Below are 22,835 nucleotides of genomic sequence, written 5' to 3' on the forward strand. Positions count from 1 at the left end.
GCTGATGGTGGTGATGATTTGCTTGTAAGGACTGATAATGGTACACACCCTGTCCAAATAGGCTACACACTTGCCTACCTCCCCACTTCCGGATGCACTCTCATATGCATTTCGGCGAAGGCTTTTATCTAACACGCCTTGAGGAGCCTTAAGTGCATATACTGTGCATAATGTACACACACATACACACATGCACTCAGCATCAATTAGAATTAACGGATCACAACAAGTGGCACACAATAAAAAAAAAAATAAAAAAAACAGCAGTCAGTGCTTAATTATCCACTCATTCCTGCATATAAAAGCTATAACAGCAACACCGTTGTATTGTATTGTCAGTTTTCAGTGCTGGAAGACTAAAACAGACTGAAAAACAGTTTGGTGATGATTTCACTGTCGCCTGACTGCTAAGACACAGATTACATGCAGTCGTGTCATTGCACTGCTGCCACTGAGTGGGTCTTGAATAAGATTTTGTTCAATGGAATAAAAGAGACAGACTCACACACACACAGACACACACACAAAACTTTGTTTGGCAAAAATAGTGTTGTTGGCATCTGTCTAGAGACATGGAGGTCTGTCACTGAGACCGCATAGGGGCTAATCTGTATAGCAAAATGAAGGTTACAAGGTGTTTCACAATAGAGGAATAAGCACCAGACATATTAATGATACAAACAAGCACACAGTTATTGTTCCTTGTATCTTTAATTAGAAGAAGAAAAAGAAGAAATCGGCTAGTTTGGCCCATCTTTACAAAAGACATCTTGTCAAGTTGATAAGGTGGTTGGAGAAAAAGGTCTTTGAGTTGATTTTTCTTTTATTGGATTGGCATTTATGTATTCTGCTGCATAATAATGACCTTTTTGGTACTTATTCAGCTATATTATACATATAACCTATGTGTAGATTACAAGATGGAAATCAACACTATACTTTATACTTTTAGACCTTTAAACATCCATCTATCCCTTATCTGTAACTGACTATCCTGTTTTGGGTCAGGTGAGGGCTCGGGCCTGACCCAGCTGTCATAGGGCGAGAGGCAGGGTACATCCTGGACAGGTCACCAGCCAACACAAGAGACAACCATTCACATTCACACCTATGGGTATTTTTAGAGTCAATAATTAGCCTAACCTTTGGAAATCATCGCAAGCGTGGGGAGAAAACTCAACACATAAAGGCCACGGTCAGTCGAGGCGCGAACCCACAACCTTCAACATGTGAGGTGGCTATCCACGCCACCATTGTGGCAATTTTTTTTGTTGTTTAGTGTGAATGTAATGTTTAGTAAGAGGGTACATCTTATTAAACATGTAAAAAAAAAAAAAAAAAAAAAAAAAGCCTATTTTGAGGCAGTAGAACCAAGTCGTGAACTACACTAACAAATTACCGGAATAAGGGGATATGACACAGGAACAACATTTCCCTTCCGTTTTAGTTTCCCAAATTAATGAACTTCTAATGGCTCTCTTTTGGTCTCCTCCAACTCTAGAGGGAAATATCTCAGTCTTTTCCTGACACCATAAAGGTTCCACTTTGTTTAAAAACTGAGAACAACTATGTGCTGCATGTGGAAACAGCCTTGATGAGAGGGGTGCAAGTCAGCCAAAACCGTAAAGTTATGAGCCATAAAACCAAAGCAATGAGCTGAAAGAAACTGAAAAAAATAACTCAGTCTTATTTTTTTCTGTAGGTTTATCATTCAGTGTGACCCCATTTGCATACTCATAGTCATTTGGTCCATTGTTTATATGTATAAACTAAAAAAAACTAACTAAATATTTGCCAGACCACAAACTCTGAAGCTAAATTAATCAAGTTTCACAAAGAGACCACAGAAAACCAAGTCATAGGAAAAAGAAGGTCAAAAATGTCAACACATTTAGCCACCTTAACACCGCACTTAACATTTTGTAATTGTCACAGTCAAACCATTGGTGGCCTTTAGCCTGTCATTTTTTAAAAAGGTGCACTCGCATACTTTGAAAACAGTTCATGTTGTTTTTTTTTCCCCACTTTATTCACCCACACTGAAAAACAAATTGATGCTCACAACATTAATATTCATTTCTTGCTTAATGACTAAGTACTAGTTTCAGTTCATACAGTTCAGTTTCATCTTCAGCAAAATTAAAAGACTTTTCCACAGATTAAACACAATTTATTTACTCCAGGATTTACCTTACACCTTCTGTGGGGAAATATTTTAAGAGGCCACAAACGCTACTTCACTGACCCCCCCCCCCCCCCCCCCCCCGCCAGTTGTTGTCAACTCTGAAAGGCCATGCAATGTTTTGATAGTTGAAGTGACAGGGATGAGTACAGAATATGCAAAGCCTCTGTGATGTTGGAATCTCACCAAATAATTCAACCAATCCCGCTGTCACAAAATCAGGCCACAACAATGACAAAAAGGTCCACAAACTCCTGGAGGGACTGGCTAACGTACTAAAGGCTGAACTATAACATCTTCAATGACAGACCTGTTGCAAAGGTAAAGAAAAAAAAAACGGCCTGTGGCATTAGGGAGGTCAAGAAAGGATGTCTCACCAGTGTGGTTGTTCAACCTTCATTATTAATTCAGTCTACTTGAATATTGATCAGCACAGTGCCTAAAACAAGGGGGAGGACTCCTCGGCCTTCTTAGGGTTGTGAAATTCCAGATAGGTAGGAGGAGATGCATTTGGCTGACAAGCTCTCTCCTTTAGACAAGTAAGTGCTTTGCTTGCCATCTTAATCGTTAGCATATAAACATTACCTTTTCAATATTTGATGTTTGCCAGCCTGTTTTCGTTAATTATTCAGTTCGCTGTAATCTCCTCCTGGAACGACAGGCCAAGAGCAGGAAGTGTAAGTTTCCTTGGCCTCTGACACAGTGTTACCTGGCCAGTGCACAGAAACTGTATTTCAACTACCACCCAGAGAGAAGAGGAGGTTTAATTCTTATCTGTGTGCCTATACTTTAAAAAAAGTACACAAATAATGCAAATATAAGTACAAAGAACAGATAAGGACACAAAAAACCAATACGTGGCACCACACCAGACTATAAACCAACACTTAATGACAGCTGAGGTCACTACAAATATTTATTGTTGGTAATGCCACTGCATTCTGTATCATATGTGATCACTGTTGGACAGGAACATTTGTCCCTTCTACAGTCAAGACGCTCCAGTAGACTTTCTGTCACCTTTGTTCTCCCTACAGTTGCTTTTCCGTGTTGATAATGTAGAAGTCTGTTCCTTTTTTTTTTTTTTTGGTCTATTATATGTCAATTAAATAGAAAAAAGATTAACTAAGATTTAGATTTAATCACTGATATTTGTCTTTGTAGGTTGTCGGGGAAGTGATGTTTTGAAATGTGAATATGTTATATTATCATTTGTACAAGCTGTAAGAGCAGAAATACTAAAGGAAAAAAAAAAAAAAAACGTCGATGTTTGGAGTCAGTTTCCTCACAGTGCGCTGTGTGATATCAGTTCAGGCTGCCAATTTTAGCCAGTCAGGACATCAAGTCCACAGTTCTCCTAAACGGTGTCAAACTAAAAAGGTGCTAGCTTTCATGCCCTGTGCTACTGGAACCTCTCATTTATCTCTCTCTCTCAGTGTGTTCGCTTTCTCTTACCTTTTCTTTTCCCAGCTCTCCCTCTCTTTCTTTCCCTTGTGGTACAAGCCACAAACATCTTTACCATACCTAGTGAGCTGATTCCTATGTATTATAGTTCATATTTTAAACCATTTATTGCCAGTGTTAACACTACTACTGCTAGTATCTCTAGTCTGGTACTGTCGGATATGAGGGAAGAAACTTTACAACATTGTGAAATGCACAATCACACTTCAGGAATAACATGACTTATTACTTTTAGCAGTTTTAAAAATAGTAAATAGTAAATATAAAGCTATATCTTTACCTGTTTCTTCATCATTTTCAGTGACAGATTATTTATTTTGATCTATCAAATTCAGCACATTTGTAACAGTAAAATATTCAAAAAAGAACTGCTCAACTATGGAACGTTGTTTCCTTTTGCTTTGTTTGGGTGTTACTTTCAGTAGAGAGATAAAAATCAATTAAAAAAAAAACAAATCTGTCAGTTTCTACTACAGTGGCCACAACAAGGCAGAGCCCTGATCCAATGTGCCTTTGCAACAGAGCCATTTCCCGAGCCCCGATGCAGCATCTGAGCACGTACATGATCTTCAGCCAACACATCAGGCAGCTAACGTCGGTCTTTCACCAAGACACCTGTCTAGTTCTCCACTGACTGTACCCACACTGCAACTCAGTGTCTTGCTGCCATCTGTAATTTCCTCTCACCACTGTTAAAACTGATATCGGGACTTATATTCTTTACTGTCAGCCTTGACAGCTCTCCTTTATGTGACACAGTTTCTTTTTTGTAACTTGTTAAACTACAAATACAAAAATGACACTGAGGTGTTTATGATCTATAGGGAAGCATTTTTGTTTTTCGGCATTAATGTACAAGGACACCAACCTTACCTGCCAATGTTTACTTTCTTTTGTGAATTTGCTTTTTTTTATTACACAAGCACCATTTTTTTCAAACACGCAGTCTGTAGTTGTAAGATCTGTTTCAACACAGAAATTGATCCCAGTGTTGGAGATAGAACAATAACAAAACGCTTTACTTTTCTCAAGTGTTGTGGATATGAATGCTGAAGCCAGAAAACAGTGCAGAACTATCAGGGTTTTTATCCTTAGCCGCTCAAGAAGGAAAATGGCTTTGTGTGGATAAACCTCGATGCTGAAGTGGTAAATGGACATTTGAAAAGGAACAAGTGATCAAAAAATGCACATAAACCACACTTTGAGTTGTTTAGTAGCTACAAACACAATAAGTTTGACATTTTGTATTTTCACCTTGCAGTAAAAACACCCCCTTTTCAGCCTATTCAAATCAGCACAGAAAAATTGCTTTTTTATACCAAAGTACGGAAATAGGTTGTTGTTGTCTTCAAGTGTACGGATTAAAATTTTAGAAAACAGCTACCATATACGAGAATGGCAATAGCTAAATGTGTTTTGCATATCATTGTTACTGGTGTCATTTATTATTATTGAAGTAATGTATGAGAAGCCTCCACTCAGATTGTCCCAGAACTGTAAGCACTTGCTAAAGGCGACGCTTGTCATATAATTAAGTGACATTTCTGAGGAGTGATTATCTGGGATTTTTATTTAATTTTAAATTTTTATTATTTATTTAATACTTGTTTCATTGTAATGCCAAAAATCTAAAACAAATGCTGACAAGTCTCTAAAAAGAGTTCATTAAAACAAAATTTTTTTCTGATTGTACTGTAGACAGTGCCTTTGTTTTCCTTTAAGCCTGGATTGTTGATATGATTAAACGAATGACCTAATTAGAAATGAATTCATGTATTGTAACTTACTGTTTACAAGTGATACGTTTTTCTTCTTGCCTGAAGTTTTACATGTTTTGTGACATGATGAGGAGCCACATTAGACAACTGCCTTTTCTAAAAGACTGAAATATCAAAAGTATCAAAGTGGTAGTTTGGACTGATTTCACAAAATAATTATCAAGTTACAAAACTTTACCAGTTGGCCTAAAAAGGATCTGATAATCTCCAATCATTTGTACACACAGGCCAGTAGCAATCATAACAATGCCTCTCTCCAGTGAGAATCATTAGTGAGTATCAACATGCCAGCTGCATGGGTGCCAGTTTTATTGTGTGTGACCTTTCACCTTGCCTCATACGGCCCTCTTTGGGCTAAGGGCTTTGTTCCATTCATCCACTTTATGTGCCAAACCCTCTCATGTCAGCGTTCTTGGTTCAATGATATGAGTGTATATTTGCACTTTATAGTCATTGAGGACCCTGGCAAATGGCATGTTCATTTTAGCATGGGCTTCTCTTCCATTGGGTGTTAATGCCAGATATGTTGCTTCATGCCAAGGAGGACTGTTAGAAGTGCAGTATTACAGCTAAGTGACGGAAGATGCTGAGTATCATATTATATGTGTATCCTAAGATCTGGAGATAGAAAATAGCATTGTTAAATATCTGTCTTTTAATATGGCTGGACAAAAGACGAGGACACTGAGAACTGTCATAAAATGTTCCTATTAAAGTTTCTACAGGGGCAAAAGCCAGACTGTTTATGTTGTTCATTTTGAATCTCATTATACTCGCTTGTGAGGCTTTGTATCAGTGGCAACAGGAACACTCCTGGAGGTTAAAAATATAAAAGTGCTTTTAAAGTGCTCTTTTGGACAGCTGGAAGTGACTGTTAGTCATACAGTAAAACTGTAAAGTCAATTTATTGGTTGGTGGATGTTATTTGAATCCAGCTTTTTCTACTATGTCAGTAGAGCTACAGAGCTACGTGCTGGAGTGGTGCATTGTAAGAGAACAAGAAGCCATCCTTGAGCCAGATAGTGATGTCTCACCTGCTCTAGGTGAATTGTTAGAAAGCTGAACTTGACATTTGGGCAGAATACAGAGGATGACATGTCAAAAGAGAAAATCTCTATGAGATCACATAAGACTTACATTTCAATTTGCACTGAAATCGTTTTTTTAAATAAGGTTTTATGGAAATAATCTTTTTATTTTCCACATTTAAAAAAAATGTTTGTACCAGAAGTATCTCACCATCTGCAGGAGCGGATGCATTTTTGGAAGATTAGTTATGGCCTTAAAGAAAAGAACACACATTAAACTGTATAGGCTTTAGTGCACATGCTTACCGTGCAACTATCAGTCTGTTCAGTGTAAACTCACTCGATCTTAGACACATAGGTGAAATACTTTGCATGCACAGATTTCTAGATAAAACACATTTATGGAGTCTCAAAGCATGAACTGAGAAAAATGAACAGTCCTTTACATTGTTCGAACTTTCACTTGATCTTTGAACATCAAAGATGAGTATCTTTAATGTTATTTCTCAGTGTCAAATTCTAATTTTACCATGCTGCCAAAAACTACCAAGCACCAAAGCTGCTACAAAGCCACAATTCAAAGAAAACTCAGAGTCTCAGGTTTCCGTTAACATCACATTTACAACTCTTTTTTAAGATGTGGCATTTGTACCAAGTAATGTGATCAGTCTGTACTGTTCTAGTGGTTCGTTTGCTTCAGGAAAGTATTTCCATATTGTTGATTGTGGTATATGTAGATATGCATATGTTTTTCTCTTGTCACATCGCAATTGTAGAGATTATGTTAATTTAAAACACGTAGCTTCAACTAATCAGCAGTCAGGGCTTGTTTCCTTTCAAATATATGAAGATTGGCTTCAGACAACAGGCCTTAAAATATTTTAGTAACAGTGGTTTTTACTGGAAATCAGATAATCCAAATGCCAAGATACAAAACTCAACAACAGTATATTGACTTGAACACAAACAGCCGCACAAACAGTCCTATAACTCATGAATGAAAGATTTTTGCATATTAGAGGATTTATCCAGACAATAACATATATTTGATAAGTTAATATGTAAAGAAGTTCCATCATTCGGGCTTTGGTCTCTCAGAAGGCTGAGGTAAGCATTTATCTATGCATAATAATGCTACATTTTTACAGAAAGCTCTCTAAACACACAGTTCAAACAAAGCAGGGTGTCAGATGGCTTCGTGTGAGTAATCCTACATCAAAATACCCACAATAGATGTTTTTTTTATTTTTATTATTCTATCCCCCTCTTAACCAAAAAGTTAAATGATTCCTCTGCTGAAAATATTAAAACCACTCGAAATCTGCTGTTATTCAGGGTTGCAGTTATCTTTAGCATCATCTCACTAGTTAAACGTTTTCACCAGCAAGTTGAATTTGGGATGGACTTTATACCTATGTGCTGTTTACTGCAAAAGATACATGTACATGGGCTTGCTTTGTGTAATAATCAGGTAGACTAATAGCCCTGAGCTCAGTCTACAGTCTCATGCCCATGTGACTCTTTGATTTAATTCAGGATGCTTCACTGCAGACATTTGAGATCCCTAACGCAGCCTGAATCGGATCATGTCCAAGGTTTGCTTCTCCAGGACAACGCCCTGGGAGTCGTCCTTGTTGTACACAAACAAATGTTAAAAGAAATCCTGAATAAATCAATTGGGAAATATGATGAATACACCTGTTTCAATATGGGCAGAAAATCAATCATGCCCAATGGCCTCCATAGTCACCAGATGTCACATCTATTGAGCAAATGTAAAATTTTGGTCTGACCTATTGGGCTCTCAGCTGTCAAATGAAGAAATATATTCAGTTAATTTCTCTAATAGAGTCCAGAGACTAGTGCTTCCTTATGTATTTTATCATTTTGGCAGCAAAGGACAAGGATGTGTACTAGCATTGTCTTTTCAAATTGTACAGTATTTGATCAAAGACTTGCATGGTGCTGTGGGACCCATGACCAGTGGCAGACACTCATTTAGTACAACCCTTAGTTGAGCTCATGTTAGAGTTGTTTGAGGGCAGAACAGAGAAATATTTAGTCACTGATGTCTCTTGTTGGCTTTGGTCCTCCAGGTTTTGATGACCGGGACACAGACCTGTTCTTGTGCGACACCAACACATGCAAGTTCGATGGGGAGTGTCTAAGAATTGGGAACATGGTGACATGCATTTGCGATTTCAAGGTAAGATCAAGATGTGATGTTTCTTTGCTCTTCAATGGTTTGGTTGTTTTTTTTTTTTTTTTTCTTTTGACACAGGTTTGCATTAATTGCCCATTTGCCCAACTCATTGCTAAACATTAATCATCGATTTATAGCTTAGCGACTTTAACAGACCAATCAAACATTACATTTCTGCAAACGTTGAAGGGTATATAAGGGTAGTAAGTTTGAAGAGTGCTGTGTCTTTTAAATGCCATTTCAGAATAGGCAAAATAGGCATTTCCAGGTATCTAGAAACAAGTAATCAAGCATTATATCCACAGGCTGTTTCATAAACTAAACTATACTTTACTCCAGAAATTCAATATTCTAACACTGATTTGCCACACACACCATTATCAGCCATAACATTATGACCACTGACAGGTGAAGTGAATAACTTTGATTATCTCATTGTAATGGCGCTTGAAAGAGGGTAAGATATATTAAGCAGCAAGCAAATAATTTGTCCCCAAAGTTGATGTGTTAAAGAGCAGAAAACATGGGCAAGCGTAAGGATTTAAGCCCTTTGATAAGAGCCAAATTATTATGGCTAGAAGACTGTGTCAGAGTAACTCCAAAGGTGCAGCACTTGTGCAGTGATCAGGATTTACTAAAAGTGGTCTAAGAAAGGTAAACTGGTGAACCAGCAACAGGGTCATGGTTCATTGATGCACGTGAGGAGCATAGGCTGCCCCATGTAGTCTGATTCAGTAAAAGAGCTACTGTAGCTCAAATTGCCAAAAAAAAGTTATTCCTGGTTCCCGTAGAAAGGTGTCAAAACACAGTGTATCACAACCTGATGTGTACGGGCCTGTGTAGCCGCGCACCTGTCAGGGTACCCAAGATGACCTGTGGCCACTGCCAAAAGCAGCCTTAATTGGTATGTGAGCATCAGAACTGGACCACAGAGCAATGGAAGAAGGTGATCTGATGAATCACATTTTCTTTTATGTCACTAGGATGCACTATGGGAAGGAGACTAGCTAGCAGAGGGAGTGTGATGTTTTAGACAATTTTCTGCTAGGAATCCTTGGGTCCTGTTTTTTTTTTTTAATTTGCAGAAGAGTTCTTTCTTTAACTAGCTGCTGACCTTCAGAGTTTGGCAGCTCATTCCACAATGGTGAGGCCACTAAGCTGAAGACCTTTGCTTGAGATCTTTTTGCTGTGTGGTGAAGGAACCACCAGAGATCATTTGTTGGCAGACTGCAGTGGTCGGGATGGTTGTAGACCTTTATAAGGGAGTTTAAGTAGGCAGGGTTGGGTTGACCACTTTGTAGGTGAGAGTCAAAGCTTTGAACCAGTTGCAGGTGGTTTCTAGAAACCAATTTAGAGATCTGAAAAATGTTGTGATGTGTGTCCTTAACAAAAGGACACATTTCCAGATGGCTTTTTAAGCAAGATAAAACACCCTGCCCTACTGCAACAAAATTCAAGAATGGTTTGAGGAACACAACAATGACTTCAATGTGTTGACTTGGACTGCAAATTATTTAGCTCTTAATCCAATTGATCTTAAAAAAACTCTGAGTCATGGAGGTAAATACATGTTCCATACAAGTTCCATGTAATGGATGATGTGGAGGCCAGTAATTACCTGACATGAAGTAGTTGACTCCTGTCCACTCAATATTAAAATCATAAGGTGGTATTAATATTGTGACTGATCACTTTAACATATGTTGTTGTGTCTACATAAAACTGTACAACAATTCGGAAGTCATGTTCTCTCAGTGAGATTGATAGAAATTAATAGGACTTTGGACGATGAAAAAAAATTAGAATAAGTACAGCAAACAGTTAATATATGTTTTTTGAAACAAATGATGAAATGAAAGGTACATACATTTAAAATTTAAACAGTCTTTGACAGAGTCGTATAATCAATTGGATCGAAGTCCATTGTCTTAATTGGATAATATCAGCCCCAAGGGAAGGCAGCTGCATCCCATGAGCCAAGTTTACAGCGCCTTGTGAAACACCGTGTCGCTATCCTGAACCCACTGTATGCTCTCCATCTTCATAAACAAGACTACCCCTGATGAGACCAAAGAATGAAAGGCTGTCATTAATGGCACAAGTCTAGAAAATTACACTGTTCTTGGTAATGACTCATACTTAACTTTATGACCAGACCTATAATAAAAAAGAGAGCAAACCAGTCAGCTGAGTATTGATTTTGGTATAACGTTTGCAAGCTCTGCCGACTAATATGCTATGCAGAGCCATAGAGAAATGAAGCCGCAGAGATTTGAAGATGCAGCACGTGTTCTCATCTGTCGCTTTTATCAGCACGTCATCAGTGCAAGCAGGCACTAGGCAGGCTGACACTCGATTGGTCACCAGCTTTTATCTCAATTTTGTACTTCCCTGAGAGCAAACGTTAACAGAGGCCTGTAGATAAATGACATTACAGCTCCATTTCTCTTCAAGAGATCTCACACTGATACTGCTGTCGCTGTGCACCAATGCTCTCCGTATGCTCTTAGAAAAGAGCAGGTCATACCGCAATTTCTGGCTTAATACCATGGGTCTCAGGTCAACTCGGCTATGCATCTTCTGTTTGTTTGTATGGAAGGTTCTTGATGTCAGTGTCTTTATTTCATCAGTCAATGTAAACATGACCTTCATAGCCTTGCAACGGTCTTCGTGCCCTGAAATAATCAGTCACTCCCAATCACTGTCAAATAAATAGGTCTAAGATTTTTCTCCCGTTGGCAGGTCATTCCGGGCTGTGAGAGGAAACATAAAAGTTGTATAAATTCTCAACTTGGATGGATTTTCTTTGTTCTATCATAATCTATGGGAGTGTGTGCACTCTCACACGTACAAAAAAAAAAACCTAGGGAACAGACACGCAAGTGGCTCTGTGAAGAGGAAGTGAGTTTGATGTGGTGGAATCAACGGACACTATTCATTGCCAAGATGCATTAGATTCGCCTCACACTGAGTCTTGAAAGAGCCAAGATTTTCACTCGCTAACCAGAATCATGCTGCTATAAAGTATCATCCTCTCTCATCCCAGAATAAGAGTTGCTTTATTTGTCAAGTAACACCACACCCTGACTAATCGCATAACATTTCTTTGTAAATCATCTCACAGTAGCTGCTGGGATAAGCTATTGCTGCCAGTTTGGTTTTGTTAATGTCAAGTCATAGTTCTGATTCCCAAAGGGGTCCAGTCAAAACATACGTACCCCATAGCGCTGTAAAACACTTTAGTTAAAATTTCCACCAAAGTGCAAATGGGACATTTTATTGCTTTCTGTAATGGTGCTTTATAGTATATCATTAATATTGTCTCATAACTAAACATAAACCATACATCCAGCTCCCATTTCCTGTTGTTCCTGGTGAAGGTTCTGTATAAATGTATTTCTAATACAGGTATCACAGTGTTTGCTTTCTTTTTTTATTGATATCTTTTCTAAAACAGCCATTTTATGACTTCAGAAAGTATAGTCATAACAACACACATTTTCCAAATTTGACTTACTGTGACACCTAGACGAACACTTTCACAGCAGAGAGAAAACAAATAGAAACAGAACAACATTGTCATTCCATACATTGCTGTATTTCAGAAACTCAGGAGGATCTTCACCAAACATGGCGTCCCACGTCTGGTTGAGCTTAAGTGACAAAAGAAGGTCAGAAAAAGATTGTGTCGAAGTAAAATTTCATTTCGTTAAAGTTCCATTTTAATTTCCATGAGTAAGATAAGCCCATTGAAAATCCTATATAGATTTTTAAAATTGCTAATTATTTACCATACAGCCTTTTTTACCGCTACATTACATACGTTACTTGCTGTGTTCAGATTAGTAAGGTGGGTTTTTGTGAAAATGTAATATCATTGTTTGTCCAGCATTTCATTTTTAGTGACCATTAAAGTACACTATTTCCCATGAGGCCTAGGAATTTGTGGGCTAGATGTCACGGCTTAACAAGTAGTGAGTAGAGCAGTCACAGCAAGTTCACAAGTGGTTGGCTCTAGCTGGTTGCTAGAAATATAGAAAGAAAATCTGGAAGAACTGACTTTGTTTTTCACTGAGAACCGTAAAAGAAATTGCATTTGATGGCTGGTGCTAATTGAAGGAAGCATAGCGTGAACGTGGTAAATGCTTTGCTTATGTAACACTTTTATCGAAAGCGATTTACAATGTTGCTTCTCATTCACCCATTCACACACACGCTTGGTGGCAGTGGCTGGCATGCAAGTGGCTCACCCAAGGGAAATCGAACCACTGACCCTGTGGTCTGTGGACGACTGAGCTACAACTGACCAGTGAACATTTTGTTTGTTAGCAATAGGTAAAAGAGTTTACTGCTTCAAAGCAACCTCAAGAAGCTCATTCCTAGACACATCTAAGTTATGAATCACAGCAATTAGTTAATTTGACTTTAATAATACAAAATGTGATTCTAATCTTATTAATGCAGTTTAAATACGAGATTTAAATACAAGATAAATATAAGATCTTTTTATTCGTATTTAATTGTTTTTTATTATTAAAGCAAACACACTGGTAAATATAATTTAATATAAATAAATATCTGGCCACTGTAACACTGTGCTCCTAAAACAATTATTTTATATACCAAACCTTTACTTACCAATTTTAGTGAATGAATTTGCAACCACAGTTAAAATGGCCAAAAGTAGAAACGTGCACGGAAATTCTTTCAGAAATAGAGGTCATGCACTACATAGAGTATGTATTTTTACCATACCATAATAAAATATAACGGTGCTGAAAGTTCAATTAGAAGAAAAAAACTTAGATGCAGTAACTTTTAGACAGGTGCTCGAAGCATAAATGGCATGGAATTGGAAAGCACTGTGGAGTATGTTCTTCTGGATGCAACAGCTTTGTTTACAAGTAAGATCTGACATTGCAGCATGTGGTGAGTGGAATATGTCTGGAAGTGTCCAAGCTGTAAGGAGGATCCCGTGCAAGATTTTGGAGATAAATGGGAGGCAGGTGTTAACGCAGCAGATGTAAGTAATGTGATGGGTCATTTTTGTCAGGATTACTTACAGCTCAATGCCTCTGACAGCAAGCCTAGGTCACAAAGTCCTTGTAGTCTTCCAGATTTGTCAGATTTGGAATATGTGTTTCAATTACTGTAAATAAGCACAAGAAAGCCTCTGCAGATTTGTTCCAGACACCAGATTTTTCTGAAGTAGTACAGCAAGATAATGTCTGACAGAGGTGAGGTTTACTGTAAGGACCTCGTTGTCTGATCCCATAGTCTTGTTTCTGGCTGCAGGCTAATACAGAGTAGGTCTAAAGGTAACCTGCTTGTTAAATTGTCAGTTTAGTAAATTGTGATGTGAATGTATCATTCTAAGTGTTTTAAGTGTTGTGAAAGTGTCCAGTGCACAGTATTTTGCATGCAGTCATTTAAAAAGCAAACTTGTGACCAGGAGGTTGTGGTTTAATTCCCCTAGAGAGGTGTGATTGAATCTGCCTGGGATAAAATGTGTGCTTGCCCCTCCCTCATTATCACCACTGTGGTGCCCATGAGCAAAGCTCTAAATCCCAACTACTCTAGCGGAGCTGCTCAGCAGACACAGGTCACGCTGTGGTTGTACAGGGCAACTTCCAGGTCTGAATGTGTAAAACATCTTATAAACTTGATCAGGGTGATTAGTAAAATGTTAAATGTTAATGTGAAATTCTAGGGCAAATACTTCATGTCTCAGGTGAATTCCAGTGTATAACACAAATGAAAAGCAATAACTGTTCAGACTACAGGCTTCAAGAATTGAGTTTCACCCACATTTAAAATTCATTACACAAAATCTCTATCACAATGGTAGAATGCGGGAAAGTATTTAAGTGGTAGTTAAATTTAAATGAAAAAGCAATAAAATAAACATAACTCAGAGAATTTTATGTCTCCTTCTGCTGGGTGTTTTGAAAACACTTCTAAAGATTTCACTTAATGTAGCTTCAAATAGTCTGTGTAAATATCACGATGTGTGTGTGTGTGTGTAAGGGAAAGAGAGAGCAAAATAAATGGACACTACACTCACAAAAATTAATTGTATGTTTAACTCACCAACATGCAGAGAAGTCTGCATACAGTGGATGCAACAGTGCCAGTCTAAACGTTCATATTGGCACATTAAGCAGAAATATGAAATGGCCCACATTATGTGCACTTGCACTATTACAGTGTTTTTCAGCAATTTTAGTATTGGCTGTTAATGGGCATTCTGGCCAGCTTGCAGCTGCACAGTCCCATACACAACACGCTGTGATGTACCGTTTGTTCTGATTCCTGTCAATCGTGGCCAACATTAAAATTTTCCCATGCTGACCCCTGTCCACTACAATATTAATACTATCAGGTGATGCTGTGGGTGATCAATGTATGTCCATTACCCTGTCAAGTAGACGGGGTAGAAGTACACAAACTCATTAGTCAAGTATTTGTGTCTAGATGTGTTCCACATGTGCCTTATTAAGAGAGTTTCTAAATAAAAACTCAAATTCAGGCTCTGCGCTCCTATTATTCAGAATTTATATTGAAATATCATCATTATTCTTTTTTTGTTTTTGGAAAATGACCCTTTAGTAATTAGCAATCAAATATAAAGTGTTGGGAGATCTTCACTTTATCTGTGAAAGTAATTTGTTCATTTCAAAAAAGTATTGTTAAGTTTGTGAACTCATTTGAAACATGTGTTGTTAACAGCAAACCACCTGTACTACCAGGATGGTGGATCCAGAATAGTAGATCATAATTTATTAGTTGATTATATTTCATATTAGGAAACTACAATATTTCTTTCTCATATGTGTTATAGTAAAGTAAACATTATTACTCTGGTAATGTAGGATTAATCCAAAGTCCAGAAACCGAGTAAATATACTTAGTTACTTACCACTGCTGCTGTCAAGTGACACTTGTATCGAGCTTTCAGCAACAAAAATAGAACTAGTGGGATGTTGTAGGATGGACACTAAAGTTTCTTTAACTAATTACTCATGGTATTCTCTATTTTCTAACTTACAACATTATGTTATCCAGAATATAATATGCTGTACATGGTGTTAATGAACAAAATTGGTGAATTATGAATTACTGGCTTCTTTTATCCATCTCAACTTAAAGCCATGAGGTACCTCAAAGCAGACGCAGACAGCACAATGGACAGTTCAACAACTAAGAAAGTTTTGCTCTCTGTAACCATGTGTCCTCTTAACACAGGCCTCCCACAAAAAAAATCATAAGTGATGGGTGCCAAAATCTTTGGAGCTCAACCTGTGCTAAAATATATTTAAAACAGTTTTTATTGAAGTTATAACATTTTTAATTTAAAATTAATTCTTTCTTCCACTGCAGCGCAATGGTGAAACACTGTCAAAGAGAATTTAGTCCAAAATAGTTTATATTTTGAAGATATCTACTTAATTTAATAAGCAGATTGTTTAAGCTAATTGCCTCATCTTAGCTTTAGAAACACATTTGAATATATTTTGCACAGAACGAGAACTGTGTGGACACTTTAACATGGTCATTTTCTTGCATAAAGTCTGCCTGGTCATTTGAGCTACACACGGAATCACACATTTGGTCTTCAGCATGCTCCCTGCTGGTTTTTTGATGTGGCTACTATTCAGTGTAATGCCTGACCTCGAATTGCTCGGTCTTTTCACTGCCAGCAGAAATGTTTGGGTTGTGACGGCTGAACTGCTGAAGCTCACAGCACTTCAAAAAGGGACGAGAGCTAATGTGGGTTTATATGATGTGCTGGAAGGGCAGAGCGTCCTTCATATTGCACTAAACAAGTACCTGTGAAAAGGCTTTAGTACTGTACACATCTTTCAACGAGCCCCATGTCCTCCTCAGACTGCGGACACACAACTTGTCTGTCCTCTTCCACTCCCGACACACATAAATACACAAACACCTTCTAATCTGCACAGAGAAGCTATTGATATGGGATGTAAAGTAATGAAATACCTACAATTACAGAGATACACTCAGATTCCCACAGGCCCAGGGGGTGCAACTTTGGTTTCTGATGCAGACCCCATTCCATATATTTGCATTCGTTTATCATTCGTTTATCCAGAGCCATGTGAACAGACGGGGACATTGACATTTTGAATAATGGTGAATTTATTTCCAGATGCTGGCCTCTGTGTATAAATGGCCACCCTGCTGTAAAGGCAAGGGACAGTGATGATGAGGACGATAATGGTTTTATTATGTATGACTCTCGAGATTACAGGTTGAGAACAGATCAATGAGTAATCACTAAACCTTATTTTTAGTAACTTGCTGTTCATGGACTCAGGGTGGTCCGTGAAATATATTTCAGTTCCAAAGTTGAGTTTTTTCAGCACCTATATATTATATATGAAATGTACTTCATTAAATCAGTCATGTTAGTTTCAGTCAGTTCACTCATGGAACTAGAGCTTGTGCTTTTCTTTAGATAATTAAAGCAAAACATGCCCAACTGGCAACATGAGCTGTATAAATTTACTGTGGACATTTTGATGTACTTCATAACTGCTTAATGGTTGTTATTTTATCCTATACCACACAATGCTCAACCTTAAAAGCTGAATTTCTATCAAACATAACCTTGACCGAGGCAAGCGAAGTTTGGTTGTGGAATATGTAATGATGTAGGGCAGGAAATAAAGTTAATCCAAGGCTTTGTTGTTTTAGCTAAGAAAATAAATGCTGGATGGTTTCATCTGTTTCTTTGCGTGGGCATAATCCCTTTTATTCTAATTCTTTCGAGCCTACATCTTTAAATTTCTCCCTGCCATGTTGTCCATCGTCTCATCTGTTATTTTTTAAAAATTCTTATATATTTGGTCTGCTTGCTAGTCTTTCAGTGCTCACAGGGGCGTATTAAAGGTTGACCTGGGTGGATATTTTTTCTGAAACACAGGTTTGCTATTGTAAGTATCTGTGTGTGTACGTTTAGGTAAAGATTACTGATTTTCTAATGTGTAATAAATTGATCAGCTACAACATTACGACCAGTAGTTAATGTTATGTGCACTGTACAGAGATCAGCTTTTGAAAAGCTTTTTAGTATAATATTTTCATTTCCAAAATCAAAGTTTTCCAGTTTATACTCCTCTATAACAGAGCATTAAATTCATACAATTTAATAACAATATCCATTATTGATTGATTCTTGATACAAATAGCTGATGCATTGCACTAAGAATGCATGAAAGAATCTCAATAATCTCTGACAGTATTATTCTTTATATTTTAATAGAGGCGGGTGATTTTTCGAACTTTTCGGATTGTTTGATTTGTTTTGAGGACTGCTTGTGACATATAATTTGGTGTGTTTTGCATCTAAAGGCGGTTATATTATTACACTACATAATTACACAGGTTTCAATTAGGTGATTTTTATCCCGTTGTAATTTGTTTCTAATTAAATTCCGAATGAACATCAAGATGCAGCTAAGCGTGGTTAAGGAAGGCTTTTTCTTTATACCTAGACTCTAGTACAACATATACAAATACGATGAGCATTTATCAACGACACTATTCCTTTCTAAAACATTTGAGCTTGGAGAGACATGGGACTTGGGGAGGAATTGTGTTGAACGTCTCTGCTGAAAAACGGAGCATCTGTGTCAGCTCCTCCGTGGCTCTGGCTGGCCTGTCAGACACTATTACAGAGGAGTATGTCTCTTGTGACTTGGCTGGGGAGACTCCGCGGGGACAGGCGGGCTAGGCCCTAATCAAGAGTAGACTGCCAAGTGGTTAAAGAGCAAAAGCACAAGCCAGCCACCTCCCAGTCTCCCTCTATCCCTCTCCATCTTCTTGTTGTCACAGTAACTCCCATCTCTTCCATTACTCTCTGTCTGTCTCTTTCTCCCCCCTCACTTGTCCAAATAGCTCACCCTCCTTCGTTCCTGTCCTCTACTACTCTCTCCCTCTCTGTTGTCATTGTGACCAGGGTTCGTAAACATGGCAAGGCATCATGGGAAAAGAGTTTGTCACTTACCCAGATGACGCTTGACACTCCTCTGTCCAGGAGGTCTGTAGAATACAAGACAGTGTCAGGCACAAAACAGATTTGTCACTGTGACGACGCTCCTCAGGGATCTATTGTTGGTTTGTGTGTGTGTGTGTGTGTGTGTGTGTTTTTATCGTCTCCTTCTCTGACATCCACTGAAACTGTCTTGGGTAGTGTGGAATGCCTTTCTTAAAGTTTTTCGAAGGCAAAGTAAAACTTTATGGAGACTGTGGAACACAACACTTGTCTGTGGCTCTTTTTCAGTTGGCACTCACTCAGACCAAGTTCATTCGCTCTGGGACCAAGTTGGATATAATTGGAAGTGAAAAGAAACTGAATTTAACTCTGTTGGTGACCATTATCTCAGACACACCAGCCCCTTTCTTCTTTAGTGAGACATCATTACGGTTTCCGTTGTCCCTGTTTCCACCATGTAAGAAGGTCAGTTCCCCAGCATGTGATTAATAATCTGAAAAATATCACAGTTAGACAGAATAAACCAAGTTGATTTAGTGGTGTTGCCACACATTCAGTTTTGGGACTTCTGGCCAACAGCTTTAATGATGAGATGCTATGAAAGGGTGAATTCTAATATCTGAGAAGATGGTTTTGTTTAGAATGAATGAAAATTAATCATCTTTGTTACACTACATCTGACTCAAAAGGGCTGTGATTTGTATTATCTAGTGATGTTTCAAAGCACTGAAACTGCGCCTTCAAAAGTCATCGATGAGAACATTTGTTAAACGCAGAGTGCCATTAAATGTCTTGGAGAAGCAATTTCTAAGCCATATTCTTGATTAGTCTTCAGCTACAAAGAGATTAATCATTAAAGTCAATAAATTATAATATACATGCATTTTTCTTTTCTTGAAAGCTACAACGTGTATTCCAGAAACTTCCATTCCAATCTCCAACCGAAACTTCCACTATTTTGGTAACTGGAGTTGTTACTAGCTACTGCAGAAAAAGGCAGAAAAAAGTACTTCTGTGTTTAGCAGACATAAATTTCAATAAACAACATGAGAGATTAACCTTTGACAGTGGTCTCATGTGAAGCTCACACAGAATGCATATTGATTAACATTGAATATAATATTTCTGGGTTGAGCGACACATTTTCTCCATTTTCTGAGCTCTCTTACCGCACCCTCCCTGGCTCATGTCACAAACACTGCACTGCACATCAATCACATGGCAAAGGGGCTAACTGATGGAAAGAAAGAGGCCACATCAAAGACACAGAGGAATCTTGGACGGGAGAGTCTGTCTCTTGTCATGAGCCACAGGTGCTCTCAGCCACCACCATAAGCACTGAGACGTCTCTGTCAGAGTTGATAAAGCTGCAGCTTTGATAAGTGTGTGAAGGCATAAGTAAAGATTGCGCCTTGGGGTCTCAGCAACCGAAGACAAGTCGTGGGGAAAGCAAATGTGGTGCTCAGTGCCGGCCAAGCAGGCTGAGGGTTTCATCAGAAGTAGAACGTGCTGGGCGGTGCCGTCTTCTTCCTCTGAGGCTAGCCCTAGTTTCGTAGAGATGTTTATTATTGATAGAGGTGGATGATAGCCTTGGGATGAATTGCATAATCTAGAGCCGCCTCTAATGGATACAGGAAATGGATCAGGCTATCAGTCAGGTCTCTGTGGATGACGAATGTGTCTGTGTTTATATGTATCTCTGGTTCTTCGCATGAATGTGTGTGTTCGCGCGTCGTGGTCTTGTCAGCTCACCATCAGCACACATTATTAATAAATCCCTTACAGTTTGAATTGTGTGACTGGGATTAGTGAAGTGCAGCCTTTTTCAATTTTAAAATGTATGTTATCACAGTGGTGAAAACAACACACAAAAGGGAGGTTTGTGATGCTTTCCCAGTGGGAGTCAATAGCACATGATGCTAAAAGGTAGACAGACACAGAGGAAAAACCCAGCACTCTCAGAGGAATGGCCTGTGAAATGTCACATTTGTTTATGCTTCATTAATGAGCCAAGCTCTAAATATATTTGAAATCAGCATAAGCATCATTTGTGTTCCAGGGTTTGTCTCGATTTTTCAGTATCAACGCACACAGTAGACAAAATTATGACGCTGAAAGAGAGAATTTAAATGATCACAGAGGAAAGAAAGAAAGTAAAGAATTTCATCCTTACTGATACCAGCTGTATCCAGTAATTGCTCTGTAAGCAAGTGCACTCCTTAGGCATAAAGTGCTGCACAAAATGTTTTATTTTCAAATGAAAATATAGCTATATAAGCATATTTCAAACTGTCTTTTTTAAAGGCAAGAACCCAATTAAAATAAAATAGTTCCAATAAGGTAATCCATAAAATGTATATGCACTATAAAGTAATTGTACTGTACAGTAGTAAACCCTGTATTTTACATTCTACAGGGTAGATCTATGAGATGCTTTGAATGGCTTCAGTATTTGATGTTCTCAAGTCTTGTGCTGCAACTAGCTTGATGAAGTTGCATATTGTAGCTTTAAGTGTCTCAGTAAGCAGTTACGTTTAGCCAGCATGCACAATGGCAGAACAATCGGCATTAATACACCCGTCCTTTTTCCATTTTGTCATCTGCATGCTACCATCTGTCCTCTCATGCAGTGTACCTGGGCAATTCTTCAGCTTTAGTTTTTCGTTTTAGGATTTTTCTATATTTATAACAATGCACAGCACAGAACAAATTCATGTTGTGCTGTTAGGGTTCAAACTTTTGAACAGTGTGCAATAATTTGTTAAATTGGCTGTAAGTGCTCTGCAGGTGGCAGAGTCATTAATTTTGACAAATGTGAATGCATTTTGAGTCAAAGCCAGGAATGTTACATTCAATTTAGTCCACATCGTGAGACTGCTGTTGGGCTGATGTGAGGGTGATGTATTTCAGATATGTAAAAGTTCCAGCACTGCTCCTACATCCCAGTACCAAGTCTCAAGACACAAACAACGCAGCCATTTGCAACTCTTCTGAGAGTTTTTGAAGTCATTATCAGCTCATTGTGGCTTCGTCATATCTGTTCGTAGACATTTTGCATCGTTCTGTGGTTGTCTGTTTGAGTGTCTTTGTTGCCATTTGTGGCTCTTTGTGACCATTTTGCAACTCTCGGTGGCCGTTTTGATGCTCTTTGATTTTGGCTCTCTTTGTGGTAACTTTTCAGTTTCATGTTTTCTGAATGCTGATGATTTGTTATTTTTTGACTCCAATTAGTCTTTGCAGATTTTCTTTTTTTTTTTTTTTAATTAAAGGTAAATTAATTACAATTACAAGCATAGAGGAAAAAGTGGACAGGAGATGGGACAATGTGTTGAGGGATTCTATGGAAGAAAAAATTGATAAAAAAAAAAAAAAAATCGTTTATGCAATGTTGTGGTGATACACTGCCAAGTTAAACCAGGTTTTGAACAACTTTAAGGTAATACTACAACTGTAGTAGACAGAAGTAAAAAAGAAAGAAAGAAAGCATCACATTTACAACTGTATCTTTCCAAGTGGAGGAGCAGAGATGACTTGAATTATTCATTGTTATTCGTTTATTTTCTTCGGTTATATTAAATCATTATTAAGTTTCGTTGGGATAAAGGTATAATCCCACAATGACGATAAAGAACCTTCAACTCTCTAACCAACAAATTTGGCAACCTTCTTGTACATATCCCCAAACTTAACATTAAGTGCTTTTTTTGTTTAACCTTTCCATAAAAATGTTAAAAACATTGTTTCTTATCAAAATATATTCGGGGTACACACACAGACATAGAGGAAAATTGAAATAATGACCTATTCATTTCCGAAATTTCCCAATTACCCAATCAGGATAAAGAGAGGGTGAACCATCTGTTCAAATTTTCATTGATGGACTGCAACTGGGCTGGGGCATTCAACTCCCATACTGTGTTCACAGAGGCTTTAATAATCAAACCAAAATATATCCTTCAGTTTTACGAATAAAAGAGGAATTACTGAGGTATTTAAAATGAGAACATTCATTCTTGCGGATGTTTCTTAAGTTGCGGTGCATTGAGCTCTGTGGGCCACTGTACTCATGGGCCTGTGCCCAAAAGGCATGTTCAGTAGCCCATTGGTGATCTCAGTGCTGAGAAATGTTAATGAACAATTTTAAAATGGTAAGAACATGTAA

General features: G+C 38.0%; 1 protein-coding gene across 2 annotated transcripts in view; it reads left to right on the plus strand.

The window, feature by feature from the left end:
* The window catches only part of tmeff2a (transmembrane protein with EGF-like and two follistatin-like domains 2a), a 104,281-nt gene that overhangs the window by 2,350 nt on the left and 79,096 nt on the right, over window positions 1–22,835 (plus strand). For both annotated transcript variants that reach the window (XM_067516737.1, XM_067516735.1), the window contains exon 2: window positions 8,549–8,658. In XM_067516737.1, the coding sequence (XP_067372838.1) occupies window positions 8,549–8,658 (110 nt within the window). The remainder of the gene's footprint in view (window positions 1–8,548; window positions 8,659–22,835) is intronic.

This window comes from Channa argus, chromosome 9 (assembly GCF_033026475.1).
Source record: "Channa argus isolate prfri chromosome 9, Channa argus male v1.0, whole genome shotgun sequence".
NCBI classification, from domain to species: domain Eukaryota; kingdom Metazoa; phylum Chordata; class Actinopteri; order Anabantiformes; family Channidae; genus Channa; species Channa argus.